This window comes from Echiichthys vipera (assembly GCF_963691815.1).
Source record: "Echiichthys vipera genome assembly, chromosome: 1".
Taxonomy (NCBI): domain Eukaryota; kingdom Metazoa; phylum Chordata; class Actinopteri; order Perciformes; family Trachinidae; genus Echiichthys; species Echiichthys vipera.
In genome coordinates this window covers 32,792,754-32,808,371 of record NC_139826.1, presented here as the reverse complement: position 1 = coordinate 32,808,371, position 15,618 = coordinate 32,792,754, and the positions used below count along the sequence as shown (strand labels likewise).

Below are 15,618 nucleotides of genomic sequence, written 5' to 3'. Positions count from 1 at the left end.
TATAAGAAACAGCTGCTACTACATTCAGAGCACAGCTTCTTTATGATGCGCGTTGTGGAGAGACAGCTGCAACAATCCAAACAAAACTTTTTTTAGCAGGGAGATAAGGCAGGGAGACTCCTGGCGCAGCAGGCCAGTGCAGCTAGTGCTTCCAGACTAATCCCTAAAATTCAACTACCAGAATGTAGCCAAACTTCTGATCCAGTGATGATCAACAAGTCTTTTTCTGATATATTTCACCGCATTATATACTTCTGAATGCAGCCCAATTACTGCAGCGACCCCCAACCCCTTAGATTGCTTTAACACACCCTCAGATTGATATAAACATCACTAGGGAGCTCGGTAGACCCATCTCTCTGTTGGAGGTGCAAGAAGCGATCAAGTCTATGCAGAACAGGCAATCTCCTGGTCCAGACGGTTTTACACTACTGCGGTGAAGTTGCAGACGCCTGTCCGCCATGGGCTCATACAGAGATTACGTCTTCCTCTTGCTCTTTGCACTCTACAATTTGCTCACAGCTCCCCATAACTGCCCACAAGGTCTCATCCAATCCGGCTGTCGTTAATGGCATTAAAATTTAGATCCAGTTCAGTAAGCAGTGCATCTTGCAAAGGGCTTCGGTCCTTGCCCCAGTTTTGAATAAACATGCGTTTCTCCCTTCCTGCACCGACCCTGCATTCCCCATATGGTCAGATAAGGGCGTCAAAACTCTTAAGGACCTGTATAGCGAAGGTGTTTTTGCATCCTTTGCATCTATGTCGGACAAATCCAGCCTGCCTAATAGCCACTTTTTTCGGTACCTTCAAATAAGACATGTTATCCAAAAGCAATTCCCACATTTTTTGAACCGCCGCCCTGAAGCTGAGATGGACCAATTCCTGTCTCTCAACGTACAACACAAACGACTGATATCTGTCATTTATAATACGATTGCTCCTCTAAGCCCAGTCCCCACTGCCGCACCTAAGAAATGCATGGGAAAATGATTTAGGGGTAGAAATTACTGATGACCAGTGGAGGGACATTCTGAAACTGGTCCACCCACTCATCCTCGATTTGTGCCAGGCTCGGCCTATTACAGTACTTCATAGAGCCCATTTCACCAACGCTAAATTGGCTAAGACATACCCTAGTCACAGTGATGCTTGTAACCACTGTAAGCAGTCCTCAGCCGACCACGCACACATGTTCTGGACGTGCACGAAGCTTGCTGAATTTTGGTCTGGTATATTCCTAACCCTCAAACAGGCTCTCAACACAAATTTGGAACCAAATCCCCTGACTGCTCTTTTTGGGCTCCCTCCGTCTAAAGATCTGCCCATTACTACACAACGTGTCGTGCCTTTACCACCCTGCTCGCCAGACGCAACATTATCCTTGAATGGATAATGTTGCGTTTCTCCAACGACTCATGACAGTTTTCACAGAGGGGGTCTTGACAGCATTCCAGCAAACTTGGGACCCACTGCTTATTAATAATAGTCTTACTTTTACTCCTGATGATGCTGAGGACACTTTCTAGTGCTTGGAAGGAGAGGACACCCCCCCCCCCTTTTAAAATTTTTAAATATATTATTATTAATATTGTTTTTATTTTAAATTAATTTTATTCTATTTTATTCCTTCCATTTTTCTTGAATTACCTTATTTATTTTGCCATTAGCTATGGAGTTCACTCTATTTGGTTTCACTGTACTTTATGTTATACAGTATGTTGTTCAGTTGTTTAGCTGGTTACTGTGACAATGTCTGACATGGGTTGTTGGGTTGTTGGGAGGGACAGGGGGATTCATGTTGGTTTTCTATTTTTGTTTTTGTTCCTGTTTCTTATCTTCAAGGCAGATGTATTGACACACTGTACAATTGTCACACTTTTTCTGCTTTGACCATCTACAAACTCAAAAAAATTTGAAAAAAAGACTAGACCGCCCACACGTGAAAACATATTCCACCAACATACACAGAGCTTTTAGCTTTAGAAAAGCTTTTACATCCTGTGTGAGTCACACTGTAAAGCCACTAATAGATCTTCAAGGTCCACCACTCAGGACAGAACTACCGGCTCTACTGGTTGAAGAGAGAGAACAAAACACCACACTGTGTATGGATGATTGCCGGCGTGAATGCGATTGTGAAGAATTGGTATGTATTTCGTGTAGCACTGTTCCATGAGTTGCATCTTTAATGTGGTATTATTGTCCAAGAAGAAGAAAAGATCGCCTCCCCTGAACGACTGTCTTGTCATTCGGATATTTTACTTCCATTCCTCATCGGTAAACTAAAAAAAAACAACGCTCTCCCACCAGTCTTTGCTTCCGATTTCATCCCCTGGCTTCTGGTTTTTGGCGGAGGAAGGGGTATCCAAATGTACTGTCCTCGAGCGATAAATGTCCTCTCACACCCCCAACCAAATTATGAGCTGCTGAGATTGATTGTATTCTGATTACATGCCCTGGGGCATGGAAACGGACATCTTAAAGCATCACTTTATGTATTTCATGTAATCAGTTAACCGATTATTTCTAATTAGAATCATTTCAATCCAGTTGAAGAAATATTGCCCATGTAACCGCACCTTTTGTATTATACGGCACACAGACACCAAGTACAGCAAAATGAATTTCAAGGCCAGGAATATCATCAAATCAAAATCAAGTACCATCATCATATCCCACTCTTGTGTTTGTATTTCAGTTGCCATAAAAAGGTGAATTTATTCACCATCATCATCTACCCACCAGCCTACCGATGGTTAAACCTTAAGTTGTTTTATCTCACCTGTTCCACAGGTGACACTGCATTCAGTCCATGAACCATATTTCCAGAAGAAAACTGACGCAGGGATGTTGTTGTCCTCCGAGACATTTCGACTGATTGTGTACTCGTACCGCACTCCTGGATTGGTCTCCTGAAAGAGAAGCTGTAACACACAAGACAATATCAAATAAAAAAACAAAAACTAATGTAGGACCATGTACAGAAAGCTACCAGTCATTCTTCACAAAATACTGCCAGGAACTAGATCACAAACTAAAAATCTCTTTTGCACATTTCCTGTTACGTGTTTCCACCACATCTGAAGAGCTAGGTTCAACTCTCCACTATGTGTTGTCACCAGTTTTGGTATTGATTAAGGGGGGAAATAAGAATTCAAACATTAAGGAAAGAATGAATTTGACCTGAATCCACAGTGGCTCCATGGTGGGACCAGGAGACGTCAGGTTCTCCAGGTGTCCTGCCCTCTTGTAGGTGAATACTGTCCCGGCTGCCTTGTACTCTCCGTTCCACTGGATCGTCCAACCACCATTCAGAAAATACTTGTTGGGATTGTCACTTCGTAGCGCCAAGAAATTTCCAGCTTCAGCCATCTCCTCGATACGGATGTCCCAGGCTCCCTCTGGGATCAGTCCGATGTCTACATAGCCTGAAGGACATTTTAAATATGTGAAATTGAAACACAAGGTATCCTGATATAGATATATACTATAGACAAGTATATACTATAGATAGATATATACTATAGACCGATATAGACTATGGACCGATATATACTATAGACCCATATATACTATAGACCGATATAGACTATAGACCGATAAAAACTATAGACAGATAGATAGATAGAATATCTGCTGAGGCTATACCACTGCTGAACTAGCATGTTTTTTTGTAAAGATAATTTTTTGGTAATTTAACAAGCCTTGTTTTCTTAGATCTATAGGATTCAAAAATTAATAGGAAGGGTAGAGGTATTTGCTTTGAATGAGTTCAGCACATCTGCACCCCCAGGACACTACTGGTTTGTCTCAGTGCTCTGGTTTGATCGTGGTCCATTCTTCTTGCAGTCTCTTCAACAGTTCAGTAACTGTACTGGGTTTCTAAGACATTACTTTGTTGCCAAGGATTTTCCAGAGATTCTCTATGGGGTTTAGATCTGGACTCTGGGCTGGACATTGGCATAACCTGTTTTGCAGTGTGACAGGAGGCATTGTCTTGCGTGAAAAATACGGGCCGATTGGGAGACAATTGCAGTCAAGGTATTGCATATTGCAGAAGGAGGTTCATGTCAGCGTTTGCATTCACCCTCCCATTTAGCTGTACAAGAGGCCCAACTCCTGCTGCAGAAAACATTCCATGACATTGGTCAAGTTCAATATATTTGGGTCTGAAACATTATGTTCTGTGTCTGACTGGGAAAGACTGAACTCAAAGTGTCTAAAGAAGTCAGTTAAAGTTGGAGGAGAAGGCATCATAGTCCAGATCTAAACCACATAGAGAATCTCTGTGGTGACAAAGTAATGTCTTAGAAACTAACTACAGTCACTGAACTGTGGGAGAGACTGCAAGAAGAATGGACCAAGATCAAACCAGAGCAGTATGAGAATCTAGTGATGTCCTGTGGGCGCAGATGTGCTGAAGTCATTCAAAGCAAAGGCCTCTAATCATTTGTTCTCTAATTTTGATCTCCAGTGTACATTTATTTCTGTATGTTGTTGCCACTATGCCTGAGGGGACAAAACTCCTGCCATAGAGTCCCTTTTTCCAGGCCACTGATCAGTATCTACGGCTGGATGTGTGCAGTGTGAAGAGTGGGTTGAGGGTGATGCTTGAGGTCATGTGCTATGTCTGTGATGGCTTTGCTGATGAGGCCTGAGAGGTTGGTGGTGGGAAGGCAAATCAGCAGCAACAGAAAGTGCTTTGAGTTTGCGGATGGTCTTTGTTGGCAGCGTTCGTGGATGTCAGCGGTGTGTGTGTAGCTCAAGGTGAGTGTGAATTACCTAAAGCACTCCAACCTCTCAGCAGTTACATTATTAATGCAGATGTGGGTGTGGGTTGTGCTGTTTGTACTGGAGGTGTTAATTAAATGAAATTGTTCACGCACCAATATGTCACAAACCATCACCATTGTATACAGTTGACAAAATGTGGAGAAGACAGAGACACATGCCACCACTAAGATATTTACGCTTTCACCAAAGGGAAAAAGGGGATTGTGGTTTCGCTTTGAATCGCCATCCATGTCAAAATATCCTCCACGAAGAGATATACTGCTAAACCACAATTATCAAGAAACATACCAAGTCCTTCAGTCTCCTCAAATGTTCTCCTCACAGTCGTACAGGTGGAGCCGTTACCATGACACACACCACAGCGATCCTCTACAGCATTGGAGTCGATCACATAGTCACAACCTAAATTCTGCAACACACATACAACAAAATAAACTCCACAAAATAAACCCTACAGTGATTACACAACAAAGGCAAAATTAGATAACAGGCATAATGCTGTGATTTGGGGACTGAATATCTATTTAGATCAAAGTCATATTTTCTATTCATCGTCCACAAAAAAGACTTAGTAAGACTTACAGGGTTATGTTCATGATGTTGATTCGTACATCACTTTTTAAAAGCCACAAAAACCGCACAGAACACAACCCTGCCACACCCCATGTGCCTTTGACTTGTTCAGGTAAAGCAGAAGCAGCAAGTGAAAATCACAGTAATCCTTAACAATGTTCTGTGCTGCTTTATTATTATTACTGTCACGGCCCAAACTGTGCGGCTTCTGCTCCCACCTGGTGCCATAAAAGGCACAACATGTGCTCCAAAAACAAGAGGTAATCCCACAAGACCCTAATTTAAAATATAGGATGGGAACAAGCTGCACTCTCAAAATGATTGACAGGACTAAGAGTGTTTGTGTTCTTAAATGTATAATATGTTACATTTCTGCATTTAAATTTCACAAGACGAGTAGACCAATGTTATGTCATTCGTTGAGTCGTGTTCTTACATTATCTGAATTTTGTCTTACAATTTTCAAACCCAGAAAAATCTGGATCTTTTATTCAAGGTACTATCTCCTTTGTGCATGTGTCCGGGTGGTGTTTGTCTGCCAGAAGCTGTCATAAATCCACTTTTTCATCCAGTTAAGAAAACTTTTTTAAAGATCTTGGTTGTTATTAATCATATATTCTAAGCAGATGAAGGATTTGAAAAAGTGTGTGTCTAAGGAGGCTTTCACACCAGTCTTATTTAGTTCGGTTGAATTGAAGTTGAGTTTGTTTCCTCATTTGTTACGGTTCGTTTGTGCAGGTGGGAATGAGGCGATCGTACACGGGTGTGAAACAGAAGTGGACCAAATAAGCGGATGGAAACCCGGTAGAAGAGGTGGTCTCGGTCCGCTTCCAAACTAGCTCTGCTGCGGTTCGTTTGTGGTGAGAACGTGATTGGACCTGGTTCTGTAGTAACTGCAGAAAGCACTGCGCATTTTGGCATTACTTGATTTACGTAATGATTACCTCACCTGTCACCACAACAACAACACGTCAGCAAGAGTTTGTCCCAAACCTTTAGTGAGCCGAAGTGCATCTACATTTTGGTTTACTTCAGCATCAACTTATTCGGACCAGATCAAATGAATAGGTGTGAATGTGAACCAGACTAGCTGGAAAAAAAAACCTATTCATTTTCGCGTCTTGTGTGCAGCAGGGAAGTGAACTAGAAACAGACTTTCAGGTGTGAAAGTGCCTGAAGTTATCAGAGAAACAAGCTGAGGGGACGTAGGGCAGCTCAGCTTGCAGCCTCTACGCCGCTTTCTTGCCTCAGCTGCCTCACTCTGGCACTATTCTTCAAGTCATCCATATTTAGTGGTTCCTTCAAGCTCTTGTAGTACTCTAAAAAGGGTTCAAGTACTCCTGAAGATTTCCAGAGAGCCTACAAGTCTACGATATCAGATTTTTTCAAGTTTCATTTCAAGTTGCACTTTTCATTGCATAGTGCCACTAGAGATCTCTTGTCCAAACAATAACAAATACAAAGTTGGGTGACGTTGTGAAGGGGCATGTGATTGTGGGAGTTGTGTATTTTTATGAACAGTCAACTGAGAAAGACTGAAATACTGATTTGGCCTTTAATGTTACAGCAACCCTTCAAAACACAAAATGGCTTCCAGGTAAGGTAGAAAATACATGGCTTCCCCCTTTCCTGACAAAAATGTCACAAAATGTCATGAAATCAGAGTCTGTGACTGCTGTCCACTCAGAATCCAAACGATATCTGTATCAGTGTCTGGCATTTTGGAAGTGTGGGTAGAGAGATAACAGCCACAACGGTTTTCTATCAACAAGCTCATTTTCATGCAGAATGTCAAATGTACAACACTCGCCTGCAGAGACAACAAACTGAATATACTGCATGACTAAGAGAGCAGCAATGCATGGAATAAGAAACACAAGACTTCAACAACAATCAAGACTTCAAAGAGAGGAAGCAGATCAAACACTGAAGAGGAGACAACAAAACACACAGCATTTGTCAGAGAATATGTGGAATAGTAGGTAGAGTGCTGATACCTTACAGATGCCGTTGACGCAGATATCTCTGCTTTTGTTGCCTTCGTAGCATTGCGTCCCGTCAGTGACGGCGTCCCGCATCTTATCAGAAAAATGTTCATTCAGTGGCCGGCAGTACAGTTCACAAGGGCTCACTGAAAGAGTTTTAGGAGAGACAAAATTGATTGTGATGAATACGGCTCTAGAGTGACCACTCTGGTTCCAGAAGAAATTTTCCTATTTATTCACTTCGTTGATGTTTCAGAGAATCCTTATGTCTATCATGGATTACAATTATTTATAAGGCTTCGTAAAACTCTTTATAAATGTTTGAAATCATGGTATATGAAGTATTATAAGTCCTGGACATAACACATAGTCTTCAAAAATCATTAAAGAGGACTTCATTTGTGAAGATTATCTTGCTGAACAAGTTAAGTAAAGAAAAAACTTGTGTTTGCCACAGAGCTTATTTTCTGCAATAATCCAAAAGCCAATTGAAAAATACCATTGGCTTTTTGCCAAGGGAACCAGGGTAATGCTGATTCTTGTAGGTTGGCCTACAAAACTACTAGCCTCATGAGACCATCCTGCATCCTGAAACGTGCTGCGGAGAAAATTTGGAACCGCTTGCCAAGCGAACGTCAAATCAGCGTTGGTTGTGAGGCGGGTTTAAGTTTGACGAAACGAGAAGCGACTGTTCAGTGTAAACAACAAGGCGGATTCTGCGGATTAGATGATCTCAGCTATCGAGCAAACCACTCGCTAACGCTTTTTTCTCTTGGATCCTTCTGTTGGAATATGGACAGGGCACGTGAATTGTGCCTTTTAACCATAAATTCAAGTTACACAAACGCCAAATATCCTTTACCGACATGTTGTTTACTGTCTAAGCTTTGCCTCGACGCTGTTAGCACAATCATATGCTTCGTTAATCTGATTGGTTGATTTAGCCCGTATGTTGGTGATAGACAGTTGGTTTATCCAATCAGCAACCAGTATTTTTGCCCCTTCCCAAAAGAACGAGAGTTCCTGCATTGATATGCAGAGCAAATGAGAATCATGGTAATCAATACATCTGGTGGCGTTAGGTTACAAAACTACATCATCCCTGTGACACTGTAGTAATAGTTTGAAAAACTACTACTACTTTTTATGTTGTCTGAATACTGTCACAGCCTGAATGAAGTCCACTCTACTCACCTCTGTTGATGACTGCTTCCCACTTGTAGAGCTTGCCCTTGTATGGCATGTTGTCGAAATGGCTACACTGGATGTCTCTGAAGGTGGGCAGGTCCTGAGGACACGGTGTGGTGCTGCAGATCTTGTACCTCCTTCTCTCTCCCAAACAATACTTCCCTCGGTACTTAGGACTGTTGGAAAGTCAAAGACATCATTCCAGGGCTGCTCGTTTACTTTTATATTCAAACTTTTTGGATTTAGTGGAAAATGGTGAAGTAAAGAGGAGACTTTAGATATGTTTTTAAATTTTGTTCAAAAAAAGACATTCATTCAACAACTAAAAACTAATGTCAGATATACAAACAAATTCAACCCATAAAAATTTTTTTGCAAACATAAACTGATTCTATTACATCTATCTGTGATGTTATTGCTCATATCATCATGCTTATTGTTTGGGCTCCAGCCAGTAGAAGCATCTACTGTCTCTCACTGGCAATCTAGAGATAGATCAGAAGAATACTTCACACATTTACTTCATGAGACAGGTGCGGAGGAGGGAGACAAGCAGGTCAAAAGTTTGCCTGAAGGTCTAGTACTGAAATGTGTCTGTTAGATGTAATATATATATATATGTTAGGTAGTGTGCAGGAGATTGCATGCAACTTTTCCATTATCTATATGCCAATCATGATTCGTACACGTATTGCCCAAAATGGCTTATGCGTTTGCCATCCTGACGGCTTTCCAACAGCGAGGTGACAGCGGCACGTTACCTTGTGTTACCTTGTTTTGTTTGTTAAAGCCGTAGGGCTGAGCTGTCATTTTCTTCTACACAGTTTTCCCTTTGGTTTTCTGCTGTATCCTAGGGAGCCAGATTCAGGCTCTTCTAACTTTTATGTTGCACCACTACCCCTCTAGATGGGGACATAACGATGTTGAAATAGATTTGGCTGAAAAGTAAAACTTACACTGGGTTATCGCAGTCTCTGTGTGCACTCTTGACTCCAGCCCCACACGTCCTGGAACAGGCCGACCACTCGCTCCATAATGCCCAGCCTCCATTTACACCTCCCGGCTGATATCCAACTGCCACACACTCTCCACTGAAACACCGCTAGTAAAAAAAACCCACATACAGCAATGTTTTAATCATTAAAAAGAACACATACTTGACAGGAAATGAATGCAGCATTGTCTTCTGCAGCTGAGACCATCCACTTGTACCATGTTCTCTGAAATGCACAACTGTTTGTAGCCTTTTCTCATACATTATATCTCTAAATATCACGACACTTTCTCTTCACTTTTCATGAGCTGAGAATATATCTTTTATGTTTTATCAGGTTAATTTTATGGTCATATTTCCTTATTTTAATTGAAGTTTTAAAGTGTGTAATTGCTGTGTTAATAGTGTTATAAAGTGGAGGCTTTAAATGACTTGATATATTTTTGTGACATAAAAATTCTGTAGGATAATGAGGGGAAGTGCTGGCCTGGCATTACAAAATCAGGAACCTCTGGACCGTTGTTGCTGGTGCGGACCAAAATGCCTCTGAATGCAACTGGATGGTTTATGAGATAAAGGGAACATACATGTAAGGCCCCCCCGCTCTGTCTACATAGGAACAAGAAAACCAAATTTAAAGAGTCTACTTTAGTAGTCATTTTGTTTCTCTTTGTGGTCATTTTACATCCATTTTAAGTTGTTTTGTATCATTGTTTTGTATCATATCATCATTAGACATTTTTTCCTTCTATGTTATCGTTTTGTTTCTCTCTGTGGTTATTTTACATCTATTTTTAATCATTTTGAGCATCTTTGTTTCATGTTTGTCTCTCTGTGGTCATTTTGTGTTTATATTCAGTCATTCAAGCATCTGTTCATGATCTTTTTGCATCCCTGTAGTATTTTTGTCTTATAGTGGTCATTTTTGGTCATTTTGTGCTCCTTTTGGTCATTTAGCATCTATTTGTGATCATTTTGTCTTTTTTTCCCAGCAACATTTTATGAGTCAGGGCCCCTTACTTTATGGTTCCCTAGTCTTGTGTCAAGTAGCCCTGTTCAGTAATTCGTCCATGAAAAGCCCTTTAACCAATCAGAGCGACAAAACAATGTAAAACTGAATGATGCTCCACTGTTAGTAATTGTCATAAATAGTTGGGATTGGCTTCCCCAGGATCTGGCTGGCTGGAAATCTGTCTGAATGGGAGAGGGGCCAGACATATGTTTTGTGAATTATTTGCAGTCTGCTTCACAGGGGTGACTTTTAAATTGAGCAAAATGGCCATACAACAGTGTGAAACAACCATATTTTGTGAGGTGGCCAGCCTGGTTTCCACATGATAACTTCTGTGATCTCAGAACACAATAAATTCTGCAAACAGAAAAAGATCTTCCCTTTAGAAATCAAACAACGACATTCATCGACATTCTCATCACAATACTCATGACTCATTGAAAGGCTCACTTTGTCCTCCCCACAGCTGGTGCCGTCCACAGCCCCGTCCAGCTTTGAGTGGCAGGTTGTTCCCACAGTGCACCACAGCGTGCTGCATACATTCTAGGAGAGCAGAGAAAGATTATTTTCTTAATACCAGAACATTTTTGCATTTTTAAAATGCTGTTATTGACTGTTCATTTATTTCAACACACAAGCAGATATTTTGCATGAAAGCAATGCATTTTCCCCACTCCAATATACTTTATTTAATGAATATAGTTTATCTGCAATCTACAGGTTGTATTTATCTCACGTTCTCATCAGTCCATACAAACTTATTCCCCAGAGTTACATTCAGTATTTGTGTGACTAAATTGCCTGAATTCAGCAGCTCCACTGGAGTTCAAGTACAAAAGGATGTACTTGAAAGAAAATATTGATGGACGAAGCATGCAGTCACTACCAAAGCCTACAATACTGTTTGTTCTCGCTCTGTGCGATTAAGCTGTGTCATCCTTTCAGATACAGCAGATCAGATAAAGATTAGAAGCAGGAGGTATGCAGCCATCACTTTTGACATCCCAATCTCCCATAAAGCCAGACCTGCATGATGGTGTGTGAAATGAATATTAACTGAATTCTAATAATTCATCCTGGTATGCAGTAGCCATTTGTTTTGTGCAGAGCCAGACCATATATCAGTATAAATATTGATCTATCACAGATCCAGCACCTCAAAAGCTCACTAAATAAGATGTTAATTCTGGTTTATTCTGTACTACAACCAGTTGCGTGTAGAAGCGACATGTAGTAGTTTTACGGATTATTTCTTAGTCTGCCACATTACCTCCATAAACTGCATCATCTGTGGCGTCTATCTCAGCCAAGGACTGAGAAATTTCTGGCAGAGTCGAGTTATAACTGAGCAGTCTGATGTGTGTAGAGATCTGCGGTGATACTGTAGCAGCCAGTCTTGTTCTCAGGCGATTTAATAAAGACAAACACAGTGAGCTGCCACACTTAATGCCAATGCGCTCTGGCTGGCTCCTTCCCAAATTATGCTGCTCATCGAATCTTGTCATGTAACTCTTGGCAAGAAGGTGAAGTATTTCTCAGTATGGATTTAAACTTATGGTCATTTAAAACTGTCATCTTCCTAATCATTTCTGATTTAACTGAAATTACTCATTTGATTAGGTTTTGTGTATTTGCACGTGTTTCCTTTAGTCGCATTGCATCTCCAGCATAAAAACATATCAGCTCATTGAGAATACAAAGATAACTTTTTCAGACAGTCTGGCCTGTATTTGCAACAATAACAAATCAAGACCACTAACAAGCTGTTTATTTTCTACAGTGGAAAAATCTGTGTGTGTGAAGACTGATAACACCAGAAGGTCAAATGAACTGTTTATAAACGACGAGTGTCTTGGTTAATCGCTGCAATTGTCTGAGCCCGATGTTGCTGCTATTGCTTGACATTTGTGATGAATGTGTTTGCATTCGGCCAAAATCATCATACTGCAGATTAGGATGATTTATGAGATGTAAACAATTTAAGCATTTGCACTTTCAGAATGCAATAATTAAAGCTTCTAATTTAACTTGTTTTCACTGTTAAATATAAAGTCCGGGAAAGGCATTATCGACGCAATGTAGAGGTTGAAATTCCAAAAGAAAATAAATGAAAAGAGAAAATGGAAAGGTCACAGTGGCTGAGAAACTTCAACAATCCCTTTAACCAAGAGTACAAAACATCTGACTGAATGAAGGTTGAAGAGGTATAGAATATCGATTTGTTTTACTGTACACTGTTGTACTGTGACAACCTCCCACACAACCATGTTTGCTTACAAGAAAAATCCACAAGGTCCCTTTGTCCCAGCTCTGTGAAGCACTTCAGGTGACAGTTACAGGTCTTTCTAACTGTGCTATATAAATAAAAGTGAACTTGAACGTTAAGGTTAGTTACCATGCTATAAAAGAAAAAACAAAAAAAACGGCACTACTCAACGTTTAACTCAAGAAACTACGTGACTGGAATGGATTTGTATGAAAGGTGTTGTAAATCTGTAAGCGTCCCACTGTTGCTTTTCTATCCTGGGGGATGCTTGTAAAAAATGTAAAAACTGATATTTATAGAGACACTGTGTTGTAACTCTGAGTGATTACATCGCCGGTGGAAAAATGCAAGTGTGTGGTCTCCGTCCGTTCAATCCTTTGCCCCTTCTGTTGCTCTGGCCTGATTTACTGCATTTAAATTATTTAGATCTGCGCTCCCAGACATAATATACAGCAGTTTCACAAACCTTTAAAAAACTGAAAGCAGAGAGGATTTAATCAAAGTAGCATTTACTCTTACACATAACAGAACAAAAACTCCCCCAAAGGAGTCAATCAGTGCAAATCCTGCATCAAAAAAACATGTGCATTGTTTCTTAAGTCTGTAAGATTCTTCAGCAGTGAGCTTGAATACTGACACCGCTTCCAGCAATGTTAATCATGGGCTTATTAAAATCTCAAACAAGTCATTATGACAGCCTCATGCCAATGCGGGACCCACATTACCACCACCAGCTACAGGGTAAGATGATCGTTTTGCTGCTGCAGTGATTTTAAATCCAGCTCATGTCATAATTCTAGGATTGATGAATGCAGAGAGGGGAGTTTCCTGTGCTAAAAAAAGGGATGGCAGTTCTGTCTGGCCGTACCGAGCTGCTTCCAGATGCAGTACAGAAAGTGAAACCAGTATGCTGTTAGAAAAACACTCCAGGCTCGAGTATGCCCAATCAGACCTGCTTGTCAGACGGTTTAATAGCTTCTCAAACCACCTCCGTCAACAGCTTTCCGATGTCGGATTAGAGGAGGGGGCTGTGCCTGACCATTTCTCAAACTTTATTACACAAACAATCCAACATTCACACCCACTTCATGCAGAGATCTGTCATCTGTGTGGAGGTGAGACAGAAAGCAGCGTTTGGTTTTCTCCCTTAAGCTCTGTTTTTTCATTCTTGACACAAAAATGTGTGTAAGTTTTCATGTGAAGTGCAACATTTTGAATGCCACCGTAGAGTGACTGCCTGAAAAGGTGCCCTGTAATCCCACTATTCAAACCACATTGCGTCTCTCTAGGACAGCTCGCTTTTCATTCGTGTGGCCATTCAAAACAACTATAAACACTAGGACAAACAACAGGTCACACGGTTGTTTTTGAACATAACCTCTTTTTTTTTTTTTTTTTTTTGAAGGTTTTGAAGAAAGGTGGGTTTCTTCTGCGGGATGACTCTTGTTCAAGGAGAGTTGCAACGATGTCAACTACTCAAATTAAATGAGACCTTTTTGAGTGAACATTTTAGGAAAATAAAGTCAAAATTCTCTGATTCAAGCTTCTTAAATGTGTTTATTTTCTGGTTCCTTTACTACTTATCCCCGTGCGGGATAAATAAAGTAATTCTTCTTCTTCTTCTTCTTCTTACTCTGGGGCAGTAAACTGAATATCTTTTGAGTTGTGAACAAAACAAAATCATCTGAAGATTTGATCTTAGCTTTGGGAAACACTGATCAACATTTTTTTTACCATATTCTGACATTTTATAGATGAAACATCTGATCGATTAATCGAGAATACAAACAGATTTATCGATAATCAAATAATTGTTAGTTGCAGCGCTATTGTTAAGTAATGTAATCTGTAACCTTCATGCAATAAAGTTATTGAATCCCGAATGAAAGGGGCTTTTTATAATCGAGTTGGAAAGACAGAAGAACATCCTCACAAATGATGGTGGCTGTAGAATCCTTCTATGCTACTGTAAACAATATTTAAAAATATGCTGTATACATTATTTTTATTGGTCAATAATTGTAATTAAATTGTGCACAGTAACTAAATTAAAAATGTCTCATAAGCCTCAAACTAATTGTAGTACGACCCCAGTACGTCTTTTAACACAATGTTGCTTTCGGTTTGAATACTGCCTGAGGCACTGTGTTACAATTCTCACTAAAGTCAGAGCTACGTCTCCTCCAGACTGTGAAACGAGTTCATAAATGATCCAACATTTGAAAGGTCAGCTTTTAAGGTGTCATCTCAATTAACATTCTTATGAATTGCTAATGGCAGAGTGACCTAATGTCTACAACTGGTAAAACTGTTATAAGACAAGGATCTATTTAACCTATACAATATAAAGTTACAAGCAGTTACTATCTTCTAACACTGATACTAAAGGATCTGTCGGACCCTGCCTGGATTTAACTGGGATCATTATTGTAGAGGCTCGAACCTGGTAGAGTGTGAATAATGACAGATGAACACACAAAGGGCTATGGAAGCTGCACAGCAGACGTGCTAACATAAATCCTGTTGTCCATCTATAATTTAAAAAAAAACATGTCCTCAGTCCCAGAACATATTACTTAATTATCACACACACACACACACACACACACACACACACACACACACACACACACACACACACACACACACACACACACACACACACACACACACACACACACACACACACACACACACACACACACACACACACACACACACACACACACACACACACACACACACACACACACACACACACACACACACACACACACACACACACACACACACACACACACACACA

The 15,618-nt window shown here is 40.5% G+C and overlaps 1 protein-coding gene across 1 annotated transcript in view; it reads right to left on the bottom strand.

The window, feature by feature from the left end:
• The window catches only part of adamts7 (a disintegrin-like and metallopeptidase (reprolysin type) with thrombospondin type 1 motif, 7), an 83,936-nt gene that overhangs the window by 29,302 nt on the left and 39,016 nt on the right, over positions 1-15,618 (bottom strand). The window contains exons 10-16 of the mRNA XM_083912803.1: positions 10,997-11,089; positions 9,497-9,642; positions 8,547-8,716; positions 7,365-7,498; positions 5,083-5,203; positions 3,184-3,428; positions 2,783-2,924 (exon numbers count right to left, since the gene is read on the bottom strand). Of these exons, the coding sequence (XP_083768929.1) occupies positions 2,783-2,924; positions 3,184-3,428; positions 5,083-5,203; positions 7,365-7,498; positions 8,547-8,716; positions 9,497-9,642; positions 10,997-11,089 (1,051 nt within the window). The remainder of the gene's footprint in view (positions 1-2,782; positions 2,925-3,183; positions 3,429-5,082; positions 5,204-7,364; positions 7,499-8,546; positions 8,717-9,496; positions 9,643-10,996; positions 11,090-15,618) is intronic.